The sequence below is a fragment of the Alnus glutinosa genome, chromosome 14 (genome assembly GCF_958979055.1).
Source record: "Alnus glutinosa chromosome 14, dhAlnGlut1.1, whole genome shotgun sequence".
NCBI lineage: Eukaryota > Viridiplantae > Streptophyta > Magnoliopsida > Fagales > Betulaceae > Alnus > Alnus glutinosa.
In genome coordinates this window covers 5,534,412-5,554,040 of record NC_084899.1, presented here as the reverse complement: position 1 = coordinate 5,554,040, position 19,629 = coordinate 5,534,412, and the positions used below count along the sequence as shown (strand labels likewise).

At 40.8% G+C, this 19,629-nt stretch overlaps 1 protein-coding gene across 2 annotated transcripts in view; it reads right to left on the bottom strand.

The window, feature by feature from the left end:
* Positions 1-18,338, bottom strand: part of LOC133856991 (dnaJ homolog subfamily C GRV2) — a 29,352-nt gene extending 11,014 nt beyond the window's left edge. The window contains exons 1-18 of one of the 2 annotated variants that reach the window (XM_062292069.1): positions 17,504-18,338; positions 12,409-12,642; positions 12,098-12,185; positions 11,761-11,969; positions 11,148-11,249; positions 11,009-11,071; positions 8,577-10,814; positions 7,682-8,044; positions 7,012-7,152; positions 6,354-6,746; positions 5,776-6,270; positions 4,865-5,088; positions 4,413-4,757; positions 3,747-4,041; positions 1,815-2,327; positions 1,400-1,745; positions 975-1,318; positions 429-893 (exon numbers count right to left, since the gene is read on the bottom strand). In XM_062292069.1, coding sequence (XP_062148053.1) covers positions 429-893; positions 975-1,318; positions 1,400-1,745; positions 1,815-2,327; positions 3,747-4,041; positions 4,413-4,757; positions 4,865-5,088; positions 5,776-6,270; positions 6,354-6,746; positions 7,012-7,152; positions 7,682-8,044; positions 8,577-10,814; positions 11,009-11,071; positions 11,148-11,249; positions 11,761-11,969; positions 12,098-12,185; positions 12,409-12,642; positions 17,504-17,923 — 7,278 coding nt within the window. In that variant the 5' untranslated portion in view covers positions 17,924-18,338. Of the gene's footprint in view, positions 1-428; positions 894-974; positions 1,319-1,399; positions 1,746-1,814; positions 2,328-3,746; positions 4,042-4,412; positions 4,758-4,864; positions 5,089-5,775; positions 6,271-6,353; positions 6,747-7,011; positions 7,153-7,681; positions 8,045-8,576; positions 10,815-11,008; positions 11,072-11,147; positions 11,260-11,760; positions 11,970-12,097; positions 12,186-12,408; positions 12,643-17,503 lie in introns of those variants that run through there. The other variant, XM_062292070.1, reaches the window with a different exon arrangement.
* Between the last annotated feature and the right edge of the window lie 1,291 nt (positions 18,339-19,629).

The following is a 19,629-nucleotide window of genomic DNA, read 5'->3' as shown; positions in this document are numbered from 1 at the left end:
AACAAGATTGACAGGAGTAAACAGATTAAAAACAAATGCAGAGAAAGATGGCCAACAATGCAAGGTTTAATGACCACTCTAATTTCTAAAGGAGACAACACCCTCCTACCCCCCCCCCCCCCCCCCCCCCCCCCCCCAACAAAACTCACATGAACAGAAATCAGAATTAACAAGGTAGTAACAATATCAATAAAATTCCTAAAATTTGAAATTTCCCAAGGCAAGAACAGGATATGGTTCAGCATTTTGATATCATTATACTTAAAAAAATAAAAATAAAAAATAAAAAATTCACCAATGCCTTTTGCAAACTTGATCATATGTCCATCCCTTTCAAATGAGCAAATGTGGTCATTACATATAAACATGTTAACAGAATCACAAGACAACCATTTTAACAGCAGAGAAACAGACTGTTTAACATATACCTGAGGCGTCCCTACACTAGTTGCTGCCATAGCTTCAGCACATGTTGTACTAGCTGCAAGTTGATGTAGTACTCGTAAACAACTAAGACGTACACGTTCTTGTGGAGTTTGTGATGGCTGTGTTGATCCATCATCAGGTTCATATCTTCTATCAGCATAGTTGCCATTATCCACCTCCTCTGATGCCATTGTTTCTCGTCTTCCCTCATAGGCCACAGCAGCTACAAGTTTTGGCACGTATCCAAGATATCCAACATGATCTGCAAGTGCAGGGTGTACTCGTAATAACGAAACCAGAGCAGCAGAGAGGAGCAAAGGAAGCTCAGGGTCAACAGGTTGTGTTTCATAATGTGTCGCAGCAATGGATGACAAATACTGATCCAGTAGTCCTTCCAAGAATCTCTTTGGATTTCTCAGGGGAAATTTGGGATCTTTTAAGAACAGCCTGACATAGATTCCACCAACCTGCAAGATCATTTAACTTTTAGTTCATGAACAGCATGAAGACGCATATGCCTAAACATAACATCATATATCAGGTGATACCTGTGGCTCGTCTCTCATTTCCTGCTGCCCAGATGCCTGCTCAGGTACATCCCAATCAACAACACGACCTTTTATCTGTTCGCGGAATAGGTCTGCTGCCATAGTTGCAATCTGTGCAGCTAAAGAAGCTGCCATTGCTGGCGTCCATACAAGTTCAGGTGTCTCTGTCGTCTGTTCAAGGGCAGCTACAACGGCCTCACCAGGACCATCCCTAATAACCGATACCAGGCCATCTGGAAGAAATCTTGCCAGTGTTATTGCAACTCTAGGCCCATGCATTGGCTGCCCAACAAGTTTCCCCAACAAAGAGGCTGCTGCAGCTCTTTGCTGTAAGGGAATTTCTTCTGCGCATTAAAGTTATTCTTATTAATAAAAAATATAATTTGATAATGAAAACAAAAAGAAAAGGCAACAAAGTTCATTACCCTGCAATGGCAAAAGAAGTTCCAGAATGTACACCACTCCACCATGCTTGGCAGCAGCCCAAGCAAGTTCTGCTGTACTTGCCAATGCATAAAGAACATGAAGAACCCCTTCCCGACAATTTGGGGAAGAGTGAAGCATTTGTAATAAAAGGAGAAGACTAGATCCATCTGCAACCATAGCCTCCAAGCATGGAGCATATGCAGTCAAGAGTGACAATACCCTCAGGCAAAGTTGAGGAATGTCGCTTTCTGATGCAACAGGCACAGAAAAGCATTCAAAAAGAGGCAACAACTTGTCTTTAGTAGAAAATATTGACGCCAAACTTGGATTGCTTGTCAGTAAGTTCTGCAAGTATAAGAATGTGTCAGATGCATAAGATGAATAGCAACTCAATATAACAAGTGAGCAACGTACCTGAAGTGAGGTCAATCCAGACTGAAGGTTCTTAACCAGTTCAATTTTTTCCTTGTTTGCCACTTGTCCATCAGATACTGCCAAAGAATCATCAGAAATCTGCTGTTCATTGATTGATCCAGCAGCCAAATCACTTTGGTTCTCAGATGTTTCATGCTGTTCATTAACTGACCCATGAGCCATATCATTTTGATGCTCAGATGTCTCAAGGGATAAGCCACTGACATTAACTTCATTTTGACTATCAGAATCTGTAGCACACCTATTATGCAATAGATGTGATATAAAATCAACTAGAGCAACGCAAAAAGCTTCTTGTTCACTGATCTCAAAATCTGGCTGATCATTGTAGACCCTCAAGTAAACATTGCCTACAAAGAGTTCTTTTGATAGTGCCTTATACACAAAGAACTGTGAATCTTTTAGGTCATACGATCCATCAGGACCCTGGCTTGCACGTTGCTGATCCACAAATTTTAATAGTTCTGCTCGGATCGAAGAGTTCCAGATAATCTAAAACCACAAGTAGTTAATATAGTGAAGATTATACTCAAAATATGACTAATAATCACACATGTAACTAAATTCCCAGAAAGGATGATTACATGCCAGATGATTAAATAACTCTGTATTCAAATAGAGCATACGACCATTTGAAGCCATCATTTTCTATTGCCCAAAAATAGAAGTGCAGCTATTTGCAGGATCATCTCATTAGACCCCATGATTAGTTACACAAAAAAGTCAGGCTGAAAAGAAAAAAGAAAACCTAACAATATTTACTTGTCAAAATATTATAACATTATTTAAGCCATTATCTTCTGTAGGTGTGATCATCGGTCCGTCCAGATGATTTTGAGGGAGTTCTGACAACCAAACTGACCTCTTCAGTTTGGCAAATGACCAATTGAATCGCACTACCAGAGGCTGACCAACTGAACATCGGTATAGTCGGTCAGTAAATTTTGATCGACACTGATCAGTAATAAAAGCTTTTCATAAGGCTAATCTTTAGCTACTATCCAATGAGTCAGTGATGGAAAAGAAAGGATATCCTCGAACTCTCGAAGTATCTCCTGATGTAGCACACATGCAATCATCCACAACTAACTGAGAATGATCGGAGCGGTGCGATACAATGGGTCTCATCGTCTTCTAGCAGTGAGTTGAGAATGATCAGTGCCGTGTACCGAGGGGTCATCTGAAATTAACCAAAACAATTGGCACACGTGGAACGGTCAATTTTCGTGGTTCCCTGAATGCCTTGCACTTTGCCAGTTAGTTTGGTATGTAGTGTTTTTAGGCTTTAAAACCGAGCACCAAGGCAACGGCATCAGTTTCACTAAAACATAAATTGCACCACGCCGCTAAATTGTCAAAAACCAACCAAGGTCTTGAGTCCAGTTGATTAGGAAAAAGTGTTAAAATAAAGGGGAAGCCTACGTTAACATGCCTAGTTTAGATCCTAAGAAATACACGCACTTCCATGTGCAAATACACCTTGGAACTTAAATCTAGAAACGCTCTATGAGCCTTCCAAATATTGTCAATCTAGTCCCACAACTAATGTCTCAACATAAATAATTTAATAATTACCTTCTAAGAAAATATTTATAATATTATGCAATTGCACCCTCAAAAGAAACACCAGAAAATGAAAAAACATTAATATTTTTCTTTTATAAGTACAAAGAAAAAACACACATTAATATTAAAAGGAAGGATGCAAGACCATAGCTTACTAGTACTCAAAATATTTTATACCATGAAGTCATAGCCCACCCAAACAAATCAAAAACAGACAACTGACACTTTCCACAACATATAAGCATATTCCAAGTCATCCAACAGAATTTTATCCTCATCCCTGGAAATCTTAACACACAAGTTGTCTTCCGGTAGACGGGAAAACAGAAAACTCATAGGATTTACCTCTGGAGACTCCAAGTTGGTGTTTAATCTAGAAAGTAGGTCTTTTGGCACTTGATCTTTTAACATACTGCCCAGTTTAGGAGTTAGCAAAGCTCTGAGGGAATCAGCTGCACCCTGATTGTAAGGTGTTGAATTCTCATCACTACATAAACCACTAAGCCTTGATAGGGCCTGGGATGCTCGCACTGCATGCAGATTTTTTGCAATCTGAACACTAGCGCCAACCCCATGTGACTCAGTCATATCAGATTCCTCTGCAGTAGAATCATACTGAAGCAGCAGTGGCAAGAGGAACCTAAAAACAGCCAAATTTAAAGCAGTGAGATTGATGAGTCAATATGATGATACAGGGAAACAAGGTTAGAAGTATCATAACAATTATATTCAAGTTTCAATTAAAAAACTCATTATGCTAACTACTCAAAAAATAAATAAATAAAACAAGAAGTTTTAAGAATGTAAACTACAGCTTTTAACAGAAAGAATGAGTGGACTTAGTGCCACCTAATCTTTTTCTTTTTTTGATTAGTGAGAATATGCTCCTAATCTGAATTTATGGCCATTGATTTAGCAGTGAAGCAATCATGCAGCCAAGTTAAGGGTTTGGACAAGCCATATGGGTGATATATGTGTGTATATATATATATATATATATAATAGACTTACCACAAAACACCAGCGTTTAATAAGGCATTCTGCAACTCGGAGGACACAGAAACATTGGCAATTGTCTGGAGGGCAGCATCAACTGCCGCAGGTACAAGCTCAAGTTCAGTGCAGTGTACAATGTCATCAACTAGTCCAGAAAGTTCAAGCATCTCAATTCTGGCACTCTGAAATTGACTCAAAACAGAAAAGGTTCGCATCACATTTGTAACAATGATGGCGGATGGTTCACTTGCAGGAGTAGTAGGCTGAACAACACACATGCAACGGGAAAGAAGAGTTGCAAGAAGCTGTATCCCACCGTCCCTCACAAGCTCTTCACCATTCAATGAAGAAGATGAGCACCTAAAGATGGGAAAATCATAAGAAGCTAATGGAACATATCAGTGTCAATATTCAATTATTATTATAGTAAAATCAACAAAAGAGATGTTGGCCCAAGGGGGATTTACGTCAACCAAATAAGCTCTGATGCGGCAACAAGGAGGGGTGCTCTATCAGCAGAAAGAAAATTGTTATCATCTTTGTCCACAGTAACTGCATTGAGTAACATGGGATAGCCAGCATATTTAAATGGCTCCAGTAAATATCCATATCGTCGGTATAAGATACACTGTCCTTTCAGTAGAAGTAACAACCTCCAAGGTTGAGGACCTTGCAAGCCTTGCATGGTGGCCTACAAACAGTCATATTGAGGAAAGTGTTTAGTAAGCTTAAAAAAGTGTGATGTAGATGAATAGTGATTATTCAAATCTTTCTACATTGGGAATGCTTCAACACATGCAAATAATATCCTAAAATGCTCTACACAAAGCAGAATCTTTATCATATTGCATCTTCAATTCTAAATTTTATTACTATTCTTAACACCATAAATGAGCCTTGTACACCTGCACTTCACAGACGCACAAGCTACATAAATGGCTGTACTACTAGAACACGATAATGCACAGATAGTTAAAAAGAATTACTATTTTGAGATAAAGGCGATGGATGTATCAAGTGAAACTAAATACATGAGAATGCATGATTTTTTTTTAAGTAATCGTCAATACATGGTATTTTTAAAGATCTTAGTGAAAGGAGGGGGGGATAAAAACAAGGGGAAAGTCTTAAACATTCCAAGGGCTATCAATTCCATTTAAGGACTTAAGGTGCAAAATACAGGTATACACAGGTTTAAGTTGTTAGACCCATATCATGAAATAACTGGCCTATTCATGAAACTTCCACTATCTAGAAGAGCCAACAGCCACTTGGGAATAACATTGAAATTCTACGATTTTTGCATAAGAAAATCCTGCATTCTCAAGATTTTAAGCATTTTAAGATAGATATAATAAATTTGGAGTTCAATGACTACCTGCAGGCGCTCATAAGCTTTCTGTACAGCAAGAAACTTCTCCCGTCCTTCAGGATTTTTGTCCGGATGGTATTTCATTGCAAGTTTCCTATATTGTCGCTTCAGTTTTTCTTCATCGATGTTCTCAATCTGCTTGGATATGCTAGATATCTCCTCACTCAGCTCAAAAGCATGATTCTTATTGGCATCATCACTTGACACATCTTCTGGGGATATCTCTAAGATTTTGCAAGCTTCTTCTTCAGAAAGATCCATGGGTCTACGTGTCAACTCTTCACGCCACATTACAAGTAATGACTGTAGAAATTCAACATGCTCAACGATTGGCCAATGTGGAAACCGGATCTCATCACATAAGTTTCGAAGGTAATAACGGTGACACCACATTTCATCTCTTAGTTCTGGGTATGTCACTGGTGGCATAGGCGCGTACTCATATAAAGAGTGGCAATGCTGTGGCAATTTATGGGGAAAATCTCCAAGGTGCTGCAAAACCTGGTGGAAAGGCAAAGAGCTCAGATTCAGCTGTAGTTTATAGAGACATAATGCAAATGCCTCACTTCAAGGTTTAGCTATACCTGACGAATAAGATTTTCTGCTCGCATTTTGTGAGTCCATATAATCTCAGGAGTATCAGAATCAGAAACCATTGCTGCAGCAAATGCAGCTGGACCACTCCGCTCCAGTACATATAGCAAGGATTCAGGAAGAAGTCCACCCAATACACTACGTTTTGCCAGTGGCAATGAAGCGGAAAGTGCAGCTTCTTCCCCACCATGAAATGCTTGATGGACATGAGTCACTGAGAAGAGTTGAGCAATTGAAAGGAGATTAGATCCAGGGTATGCCAGGGAAAAATAAAATGCACCTGTGCTGTATAGACGCATCATGGCCTTGGGATTTCGGGTAACAACAGCCTTAAGCAAAGCAGCAGCACCCTCTACAATACTTGGTTCCCCAGAAAGCATAGCCTAAATTAATTTGGAAAAGAAAATTGAAGATAGTAAGTGCCAGACAAACATTCAGATCCCAAAATTAAAGAGGCAGGGTCTCCGTCAATGTCCATGCATATCAACTAAAATAGGAATCGAGGTTTTACAATGTAGACACTTGAAATAATATGCACATACACTCACCAGACGCACACACAGAATCATTCTAAGTCCAGAGAGACCATCAGACTACCACTAGGACTCGTTTAGCATTAAAATATCAAAATTGAGCGTCAATAATCACCTGTGCAATATTGGGAAGGCAACGTGGACTTGACAAGATCCATTTTACTCTGGGAGTTGGTGTAACTATCTCTCCAGCATCATCTAAATCTGAATGAGCAGATACCATGCTATGTAATATGGACAATGCAGCCTCCCCTACCTGAAAACAAGTAACATCTATCACTAAGTATCAAGAAGATAAAAATGAAATGAGGAAAAGGTTACAGGCATGTGATTTCTAAGTTAGTATAAGAACCAAAAAAATAAAAACACTTCTGTAGCTAGCAATTGCTAATATCCCATATGCATGATATTCCAAGACTTATGTGTCTTTCATGCATTCTCAAATAAAGTGACCATCACCCAGTGTTGGTCCTGCCAAAGCATATCCTGAGAGGGGAGATGTTAGATACAATCCCAAGTCCTAACCATCAGCTCTCGAGAATTTAACCCACATACTATGCTCGACTTCAATCAGAAGCTAAGGATTACACTTCAGCACTGCAGGCTGAATTCCATAAAAGGTGAAATGCACTATACAAGTGAAACACTGATATACATGCAGCACACTCATAAATCCATCACAGAACAATCTAGTAGAGTTTATAGGTCTCAGAAAACCAACTGTAATCAAATCGCTAACAACCATAATACAGATCAGCATTATGTTCCGTGTGATATGACAATACCTGAGTAGGAGTGAGAACTGGAACCCGAATAGCTAGCGCCCAGCGAAGTTCACGGATATCACGCAATCTCTTCCAATCTAGCATCCCAGAAGCCCAGCACCTTGTTGTCCAATCAATGGCTTTCTTTGACCAGAACCTCCTGATAGCATCCTTTTCCAGGGGTCCAACTTGTGCACCATCCTTGTCAATAAACAACCATTCCTTAAGTGGTTCCAAGAAAGCGGTAGCAGCAATCAAATTTGACTGCAAAGGGATAGAAGTCCTTTCTGAAGCCTCATGAACCACTGTCAGCAGATCCACAGCTAAAACACATCCTCCAACCAAAACACAAGCCTCCACATTTGATAGAATCTTCATCAAAGCCTGAAAATATATAGAATGGAGAGAAGTTACTATTTAAACTAAAACAGTGATGACAAATGCAAACTTCATTTCAGGCTTTGCCTAAATCTGGAGCCCATTCCATTTATCAGGTTGATTTTCTGAAGAACATCCAGAGTTTCATTCTCTGGGAATTAGCAAACTGGTAGAATGGCATCTAAGAGAGCAAAACTGTTATGCCTGCTCTAGGTTAGAAGGATTATACAAATCTCTATTAGCGTCAGTATACACTATAAAGATAAGTTCACCGTCACGTTTCAATTATTCATGATAATTTCTGTGTAGTGACATTTCCTTCCCCTATAACAACAGAGTGAAAGGTGAGATCATGGGGCCAGGACCCACCAGGTGTGTGTTTAACTTACCAATAAAAAAAAAAAGTTCAGCACAAACAAACAAAAGAGAAAACATATCACTTACACCAATATGCACAACAGAACATGGTAAAAAGTAGCATCCAGGAAACTCATAAATCAACAGATAAAATATCTATGGAACCCAATCTATAATGTACCTTCAAAAGGAGGAGAAGACGGTGCCTCAAAGCTCTGTCATCTGTTCTATCCAAAAGAACCGTGATGTGAGCAGTGCCCTCAAAAGGGCCTATTGTCTTATAATGCTGTTCATATACAATCGCCATTGCCCTTGCACAAAGCTCTCTAACTGAAGAACCTCCACCTCCTCCAAAACCATCTAATCTTCCCATATCACACCAATCATCAGATGCACCCATTTCATCAGGAACAGCACCATCTACTGTAAGCCCTATGTCGGCATCGCATAAGAACCGATGATAGAGAGCTCTAAAGAAAGCAACTGGATCACGCAGTGGAAAATCCTGTGCCCTACCACTGCTGCCACTCTCTAGTAGCAAACGCAGATAATATTGACCCACACAAACTTCCTTGGACAAGCTAGGGTAACTAACACAGAACTCAGAGTAGTTCCACGATATTTGTGGCACACTATCTTGCCCAGTCATAGTCTCCACCGTTGCACCCCCTGGAACAATATCTTCTGTGCGCTCCTTCTCAACATCTAGTTTATGAACCTCAGCCTGCAAAGCTTCCCTTAACTCTTGCCTGGTACGCTCATTCCAGATCAAATCTGCACGATTATGGTCAAGACTAAAGGCTCGCCAAAATTCAGGCCAATTACAAAGTAGCCTTCCGGAGCCCACAGGGGTGTTCTCCACAACAACCTGGGCTGGGGCTGGAAGGCCTGTATTTTGCAAACCAACTATATTGGGATCAGAATCAACCAAATTTGAAGCACTTGGTTCTGATGCCTCATGAAGACTCATTGATGGACCATCAGCTGAAGCAACAGCTGATTGATTATTTTGTGGAACCCCTGAAGAGAACGCTTCACTAGTCAAGTTATCACCACTGGGAGAAACTGAAGACTGAATGGTTGTAGTCTGTTCCAGATTCGGATCTAGAGCAGATCTTTGGTAGCCATCTGACCCTTTAAAAGCACCAGCACCTCTCTGTCTTGCCAAATCACCGACTTCAAAAGTATTGACAGAAGGTAAGGAATGCTCTTGAGATGCAAGTCCTCTTCCTATACGACCTTTCCTCTGCTGAAGTAAACGCCTCTTTCTTCTACTGGTTAATGATCCTTCCTGACTGGTGTCTTCAGGTGGAACTCCATCAGAACATGTGTGCAAATAAGCAACAAGCCCAGGGGGCAGAACCCTAGACAATAAATGTAGAGCTGGTTCATAGGAATCCGCCCAAAGGGCAACGAGCTGTCGACTAACCTCACGCCTCTCACCAGCAGGAAGGAAAAACGCATGCAATAAATGTCTCAGCAAAGCACCATCACGCAAAGCAGCATCACGCATGGACTCTGCTGCAATTGCATCTTCTTCTGCAATTGTTCGCATAATCACAGCTACTGTTTCCCTGACGCTTTCAGCAGCATGTCCAAACAGCGCAAACAAGCGACGCTTCAAACCAGCTACTTGGCGTAATAGTTCAACAAAAACTGTGTATTGAGTAGTTTCACTATGTGGTTCACATATCATAGCCTCAAAAACTTCAACAACAGCCATTGACAATAAAGGTGATACAGACAAAGGCTTCAGCCTATTGACAAGAATAATAACATAACCATGATGAGCAAACAGTACCGACTTGGTGTGCATAATTGTAGCATGCTGCTCTCCCTTGGAATCTGTTAATATATTTGTATCCCCAGGACCACCTCCAATAAGTACAGCAACAAGCCCTGCAGCTTCAGCAGCTACACCCTCTGAACCATTTCTGAGTAAACCCATTACTCGTCCAACAGCAGCAGGAAACGACATCACATGTGAAGCTGCACTTCTTGATGCCAGCAGTCTACGTAAACATGCAAGGAAGCCCATCACTGTGGCAGCTGCTTTAGGTGAAGGGGGAGGCAAGGGAGGAGACTCTGGAGGAAGATTTGGAGTAGCCGGAAGCATTGTAATTAAGGCCATCAAAGTCACTTCAGGTACTTCAATGTTAAAAGGAACTCCACTATATGGTATACATGCATTGAACTCTCTTATTCTTCGCCATAACTTAGCTCTTGATCCAGGAATAGAACCACCTTCAGCAACAGCATCTTTTGCAGCTGCTGCTAAGTGTTTCAAATGCATGGAAGCACTCTCCATATCAGCACCAGAGCGTTGTTGTCCAAATTGCAAATGAACTCTTCCACAAGGTGGATCAATACGATGACCAGGCATTGTCAACCTTGGTAATACAGCTACTGGGCACTGACCCTACACAAATTCACCCAGAGGTCAACCACGCCACTTGAAAATTCAGTGTCTAGGTTATCTATCACCAACAAAATTTATAGGAGCAATATATGATAATCACGGAGATTATAAGGATTTTAAGCATCATGTTACAGAATCTAACTTTTTAGGTAAACAAAAATTATCATCATCCAAGAGAGAACACATCTACCTACTTCTGATTGCAACACATCACGAACTGCTGCAAGCAGGTTATCCCGAGATGTACTTGCATAAACCTACAATTCATGACACACTTCAGAAACATTACCCCTAAGTGAACCAAAAGTAAAACTGAAGGCAATAAATTCTTACATGGATCGGGCAGCCATCATTGAATTCAATTGCAAACATCTGGGGCTCCTCAGCAAATCGAACAAGAGAGCTTACTGCAGATAAAGGACGAACACTAACAGCCTGCATGCATCTAGTGATGATTCTCAACATTTGATATAACTCCAAACACACACTAACCATTGAAAAATAATCCTACAGAATGTTAAGTCTACAGACATTATCCCCTATCTTTTACTTGCAGGTACTCATCCTGAACTTGCATGTAGGTATACTTTTCTTAAACAGAAATATAAGATTTGTATAAAAATCTATAACGTATTGCCAGATTATTTCTTCTCCTATAAGTGCCTTCCATGTCAAACGGAACATAACCTTTTCTTCCCTTTAACATGATTATGGCAATTATTAATAATTTAGTCAAAACAAAATTTTATTCATCAAAAAATCAAAATCTATCACTTAAAAATGCATTTATTAAATTTTATGAGCAAAGCCTATTTACAGTAAATGTGTAGGCAGACATCTTGACATAAGGCAGGCCTAATGCAAGTAGTAGTTATTCCAACTCTGGCATCTAGCCAAAGCCTGATCTATAAAATTTAAAAGAAAAAACTTAAATTCAGCAGCTTACTTCATAGTTCTTCGGGCGCCTCTCAACAAGTGAAACCTTTGTAAGAATGAGTTGACAAGATACAGCATCACCATGCTCCCCAAGTCCTCCTTTTGGGCCAACTCCCAAATTCAATCCAGTAACATTTAGAGTTCCATGAGCAGCAGACCGCAATCTTGTCACAGACCAACCCCCACAAGGGGTTTCTTCTGCTCCTACTGCCTCTTTTGCTGAATTTAATATGTTTAAAAAAAAAAAAAAATAGGCATAAAAAACTGAAACACACACACACCACAAAAAAAAAAAAGAGAGATGATAATAGCTTAAAAGAGAAGGAAACTTGTTTATAATGTCCTACCCCTTCTCTTTAAATACTCTGCTGCAGTGAGGGATTGAGAACTGTCCACAGATAGTGACAACCCAACCATGGATTTTGCAGTTTTAGTCTGCAAACAACATACAACTATATAAGTTCAGATGCAAAAATATTTTTCAGAGCATCAACACGACCAACAGGCATAATCAAACATTCCAGTATGGTCTGAGTTCTTTGCATCAGGATTTTTTCAGAGGTAAAAGGTAACCTCGTGAAAAATGCCAGTTAAAAAAAAATAAGTAAATAAAAAAGCATGAAATTATAAGTTAAACATTTTTAGAAGCCAGCCATACCAAATTTGAGATGATAGAAGAAGTTGTGGTCCCTGAAGCAGCCTGGAAAGCTTTAGATTTTCTTCCGTATAAAGGGCAGAGAACAAAACCTCCATGTTCAACACTTTTCTTCCCGTAAGCATCAGAAAGGAGAATGATGGCAGGGGAATCCATGTCTCTAAAATCCAAGCACCAGCGAAGGTCTCCAGATTTTAAATCAATAATTTCAACACCAACATAAGTAACTTTCAATTTCTGTACAAGTCACCAGTTGTGAATGCAAAACAGTTTAGCAGTATGAAAGAGTAAATTCATCATATCAGTCCAAAATAAAGGCTAGTAAAAATGAATTTATGGACAGCGAGGTAGATTGTATATATAGTCTTATCAATTGTATTGAGTTCAGTTATTGTAATCAGTGACACTATGATTTAGCAACAACCATAAATGTTCAGACAACTAGAGATAATAAAACAACTCAGTGGATACAACATTTCCTTAGCAACAGCATAAAAAGGAAGCGAGCAAACAACAGCATAAAATTGTATCAAATTGGTAGCCGTGTTTAATGTAGTTGAATCAATGGGCTTTTGACCATGAATTTTGCAATGCGAGTTTAAAAGGATTGGCTTGGTTGAGAATCATAAAGAATGGAAATTCTACATAAAAAACATTAAAAGCGTAAAGCGCCCCCAAGTACACAAGAAGTATGTAAGAGAAACCACCTAGATAGAAGAGGCAAAAAGAACAAGAAAATCATTATAATTAATCTCCAACAGAGAAACAAAAGCAACTGTTGAAAGATACAAAGTGTTGAAAAATAACAACTTAATCTCCTCCAAAGTCCTCTCGCAGTCTTCAAAACTTCTATTATTCATTTCCCTCCAAATACATCACAAAAGGCATGAAGGCACCAGCTTCCACACATCAGCACTCCGAGTGCTACTAACAGTCCACCAACAAGCATACAAATCGACTAATTTAGGCATAACCCAAGACAACCCAAATCGACTAAAAAAACATTTCAATTGGCACAAGCGACCTCACAATAAAGCAGAAGATGGTCCACAGACTCCCCATCTTTTGGCACATATAACACCAATTAACCACAATTATACACCGCTTTCGGAGATTGTCCATGGTAAGGATCTTTTCTATAGTCGCCGACCAACCAAAAAATGCCACCCTCAACGGAAACCATCATGACAACCCATGACACTGTAGAAGGATTTAACACCAAATGAGGGACCCACCATAGCTTGTCTTCTCCTTCCCGTCTTATTCTTGCTAAATACAATAGCAAAGGCTTCCACCTCCCAACCATGAGCTGCTCTAACAAAGCTCACGTTCCACTGAATGGAAACTCTAGAAAAATCCACCTGAACTGCAATAAAAGCATCCTTTGCGCAAGCAATACCAAATAAAACTAGAAAGGCTTCCTTAAGGATCGTATCCAACACCAAAGATCATGACAGAATCTAACCTTAAACCCATCTCCCACCTCAAATCTGGTATGATTACAAATCTTCCTCCAATCCCTCCTAATATTATTTTTTTATGAATAATAAGTTATTAGAAAGCATAAGGAGCCCCTAAGTACACAAACAATATACACAAGAGGCTCCAAAACGTATAAGAAACCCAAGTCATCAAACCCAAAGCCCTCAACGCCCTCAAGTCCCTTAACACTAGACAGCATAAACCAATCCCACCTAATATTCTTCCATAAACCCACCCCATACACCCCAAAAGGCTCACTAGAACACCACCCTCCCCATGCACTTCCATATTTAGAGTCCACCACCACTCTCCACCAAGCCTCTCTCTCAAGCCCATAGCACCAAAGCCATATTTACCTAAGAGAACATGATTGAACCTCAACAAGTTCCTAATCCCCAACCCTCCCTCAAAGATTAGTGTACAAACATTGGACAATCTCACCATGTGATATTTGAACTCTTAACTTAGCCCCCCCATAAGAAATCACGTTGGAGCTTCTCAATATGGTTTGCAAAACTCACAGGAAGAGGAAATAGGAACATGAAGTACGTAAGTTGAAAACGGTGCTCTTGATAAGGGTAATCCTATCACCCTTTGACTAATACAACATTTTTCAACTAGCCAACCGACATTCTATCTTCGAAATAACATCGTCTCATATATGATTGGCCTTATAGGAATCCCCCAATGGAAGACCAAGATACTTTAGGGGCTGAGATGCTACCCCACAACCCAAAATTCCAGCCAACCCATCCACATTATTAACATATCCCACAAGAACCAATTCCGACTTGGCTAAGTTCGTCTTCAAACACGACACACCTCCAAATAATAAGAATGCACTCTGTAAATTACGTAGATGATTTGGGTCGGCCTCACAGAAAAGTAAGGTATCATCAGCAAACAAAAGATGGGAGATATCAATCCTTGCCCGACAGAGAATCCAAACAACAAACCACCATTCACTGCAGTGAAATCATCCTATCCAACGCCTCCATACTACGACAAACAGCAAATGAGCCAAAGGGTCCCATTGCCTCAAGCCACGAGAGCTGCTAAAGAAACCTGTGGGTAAGCCATTCACCAAAACAGAGAACCGCACCGAAGAGATACAATGAGTAATCCATGAACACCATTTCCCTCCAAACCCACACCTTCTCAGCATGTACAACAAGAAATCCCAATTAACATGATCATAAGCTTTTTCTAAGTCCATTTTACACATAAAACTTGGTTCTCCAGATCTCAATCTGCTATCAGGACATTCATTGGCAATAAGAATAGGATCTAGAACTTGCCTACCTCGGGTGAATGCATTTTGTGACTTAGAAATTATCTTCTCCAACACCATCTTAAGCATCTTAGCTAGAGTCTTAGCAATAATCTTGTAGATGCTACCCACTAAATTGATCGGGCGAAAATCCTTGGGGCCAACAGCCCCTGGAATCTTTGGAATGAGGGTAAGGTAGCATTAAGGCATATCTCAAACTTACCACTAGCATGGAACTCATGAAAGACCTTCAAAACAACCCAACAAGCTTGGATGAATGCCATAGAGTGACCATCAGGGCCCCGTGCCTTATCACCATTCATTGCTTTCACAACCTCCCACGCCTCATTTTCCTCAAAATCTCTCTCCAACCAACTAGCTGCAACCTCAACAGTAAAATCAAAGGACAAACCGTCCACCACAAGCCTCCTACTAAACCACTCAGTAAACAACTTTTTATAAAACTAAACAATGTACTCGCTAATCTCCGATTGGTTGGTAGAAATAGAGTCATCAATCAACAAGGATTCAATGGAGATCCTTCTTCTATTGGAGTTAGACATTGTGTGAAAAAACTTTGTGCACTTATCACCTTCCCTAAGCCACAAGATCCAAGATTTTTGCCTCCAACTCACTTCCTCCATGAGAATGGATCTTTCTAAAGCACTAACAATTTATGCCTTCTTCATACTCTCCTCAACACCTAATGCCCTCCCCTCTTCAATGATACTGAGAACACACAACTCCTCCAAAAGGATCTTCTTCCTTTCTACATTGCGAAACACCTCCTCATTCCATCTCTTTAGGTCAACTTTCAAAGCCTTGAGCTTGCTAGCTAAAATGAAGCTAGGAGTGCCTTGAAAAAGATAAGAGTCCCACCACTGTTTCACCTTGTCCACAAAGCTCTCAAACTGTAGCCACATATTTTCAAATTTGAAGGGCATACTACCCCTGTGAAAGTCACCACAGTCGAGGAGGATCGGGAAACGATCCGAGCAAAGTCTAGGGAGCCTCCTCTGTGACATGCCCAGAAACTGGGCTTCCCACTCCGAAGAAACTATGAATCTATAAATTATGGACCAAGAGCAATTATTTGACCAAGTAAAAGTTTTGCCCACAAGAAGGAGGTCCATTTTAGGCCCTGATCAAAGATGAAATCAGAAAATTCCAAATAGCTGGGCATAAACGAGCTTCGCTCGATCTCTCCCTAGGGAATTTGGTAACATTGAAATCACCTCAATGCAACAGGGCAAGTTGCACCAGCAGAGTAAACCAACCAAGTCATCCCAAATGAGCCCTCTATCCCTATCGGAATTAGGGCCATAGACGCCCGCAAAGGCCCAAGTGAAGGTGACAGTCAAGGAGAATTCCCCCACGCATTCGTCGATCTTCTCCACAATCCTCCTATCCCACATAATCAAAACGCCACCTAAGGCCCCTTTGGAGTCCAAACAACACCAGTCCGCATGATGGCAACCCCACAAACTACACACAACATTACAAGACATGACTTCAAACTTGGTTTCTTGGAAACAAACAATGTCAGCCTTCTACTCTCTGAGTAAGTTCCTCACCCTGACACTTATTATCTTCATTCAACCCTCTCACATTCTAGAATAACAGTTTAGGCTTCATAAAAAAACTAATAACCCCATTTCCTTCCTTTACCACGGCTTGAACACTCACCTTTTGAATCGTAATTAATGGAACACTCCAAATTCCTCAACTCTCTCCTGCCTTCATATAGTCTCATATAGTCTCACCCTTTACAAAATCAGTATAAAATTTATCAGCATTGAAATTTCAATCCTAACTAACAAGCTAAGAGGTGATTTTAGAGTAGAGAGTTCTTCCCACCTCTTCAGTTTCCCTTCTCTTTTTCACACATTCCAGTCCTTAATCATACAAAATCAACAGACAAATCCTAGTAAGAATTTGTTACAAAATTTTACCCAAAAATAAAGTAGAAGAAAAAATAAAAATAAAAAAAAGGTTTACATTCCTAAGCCAATATCTACCTTGATGTCTAGTAACCAGTAATCCACAATTTTGCCTTACATATGGTCTCACCAACTCTTAACATTTTTTTGAAAAGTATCTCACCAACTCTAACATTGGTATCAAACTACTTGGCAAAGTCACAAACACGCCTCTTATCACTGAACCTTCACTCCTAACTTACTTCCAATCTTAAGAGCATTCATAAACGATATCGTAAATCAAAATACACACCTAAAACCACACTAAAATCCAATAAAGAAAACAAAACTTATCCTTTACAATCAACTTAAAAGCGCAAATAATCACACTGCACAGTTTAAAGGAGAAAGTAAAACAGTAACTTACAAAAGGAGCCCACTCCGAGGTCCGCCGCTGCAGATGTAGCACCGGAAACTCGGCCACGGCACCGAGCCTATTCCACCTAATCCTATGCAATTCCGTCAATACACTCGTCCTATACCGCGAAGAAAACTTAATTGCCCTGAATTTGCCACGCCCGTCGGTCCGCACGCTGAGATTGAACTCGTTCGAATTGTCGTCGCGGCCTATTATTGGCGTGGCGCCCTCGAAATCGGTGGCGACGTCATAGGAGTTGGTGATGGCGAGCGTGGAAGGGTCGAGGGTGACTATAGAGACGCTGGAGACGCATAGTATGCGCTTGTATCGGCCGCGCCAAGAGTGCTTGATGACGATGTAGCGGGCCAAGTACTCGTGCTCCTCGAGAGGGGGAGGAGTAGATTGGGAATTGTGAACAGAGGAGTCCATTGGGGTCGGTCGATGTGCGCGGCGGCGATCGGGTGCGATACGGCTCACAGAGTCGAGGTAGGCGAGGGAGTGGTGACGAGGCGCATTGTGCGGGCGGAGAAAGAACCAGAGTCCCGCACCGGATTCCGCCCCCGCCGGGCTTCGGTGAGGCCCAGACTGATTCGCCCCCAGCTCTGACGGTTATTTACGGATTTGCCAGTTGGAATCCACCGAGTCAGAACCTAACTAGACCTAAATTCTTCATCTAAAGACTAAAAAGGGAAGAAAAATGAAAAATGTTTTGAATCAGTGAGTTTGATTCAAGAATTGATCAAAGCGTGAGGACCTTCACAAAATGCGTTGGAGAGAGAGATCGAGTCGAATTGGAATCGAACAGAGAAGAAGTTTGGTACAGAGAGAGAGAGAGAGAGAGAGAGAGAGAGATGACGACAGTCGACACGACAGCCACGAGGAGGAAAAAAGGGCTTCGCGTTCGCTGTGAGGTACCACACTGCCAAAGCCTTTTTTCTGTTGGGCTACTGTCACCTGCGGGTGATTTATTTGGATAACGTGGCATTTTTCTATCGGATGTGTTTATGCGATATCTGAACCGTTGCTGTCGTCGGATCATCTTTAGGAGATCGTGCTTGCGACCAAATAAAAGTACTTTTATAGTTGCAAATGTTCAATCTACAATAAACATTGTGAAAATAACGCCAATAACGGAGTTATAATAAAAGTACTTATTTATTCAAAAAAAAAAAAAAAAAGTACTTATAATGTGCTTCTATAGACTGCCGCATCAAACCACCGTTTGTAGTGGCCTTTTTCTTAGCCAGTAAGCCAATACTCAAATGGGCCAGGCACTCATTCCCAATAGTTTTATGATTTATTTGCATTGTACTAGTTTCTTTGGGTGTTTGTTGTGTTGCCCACCCATATTTTGTGTTTGATTTGATGCATCTTTCTCATTCCCCATTCTCCCTTTGTACTTGCTTAAAAAAAGAAGAAAAAAAAGAGCAATTTAAGAAAAATAGACACATGAACCATCGTTGTTTCTTCCATGTATTTCTACATTCAGCGATTGCGAAAACAGTATAGAAATCATCCAACTTATGATGACGAGGATGATTGCTGCTGGCTAATCATCAAAAGATGAGCAATTCAAGAAAATGGTTATACAACAGTCTCACGCCTTTACTGGCATTGCCTCAAAACCCTTCGTTCTCTCTTATATGAAGACACCTCTTCTACCCCAGGCTGCTGAAGATGAGGTAATGAAATCTACTACCTCCTCCTCTCCCTTTCTCCTTTTCTCCCCTCCTCCTCCTCCTTCCCCCTCCATTTCTCACCTCTTTCAAGGCTCAACTAACCTCCTCGGAGGTCTTATCCATTGCCCCTAGCGATTTATCTTGGTTCAACATCTCCTCTGGCTTCTCCTCCACCGCGAATGGTCAGATTGCAACCTCCACATGCCACCCTCAGCCTCAAATGTACCATCTTCTTGAAGTTCTTATATTTGATTTTTTTTCAAAATCAAATATGTCCACTTTAAGAAGTTTCACCGTCACACGCGCCACTCCACCGTAATCTGGGCTTCCTCTGCTCCGCTCTGCCACCAACCGCTTCCCCATTCGAGGCCACCACGCGCCTACGAGTAGATCATACTCGGGAGTGCTTGTCCCACACCCTCCGACACGTAGACAATGCAAAGCTGCGCATGACGG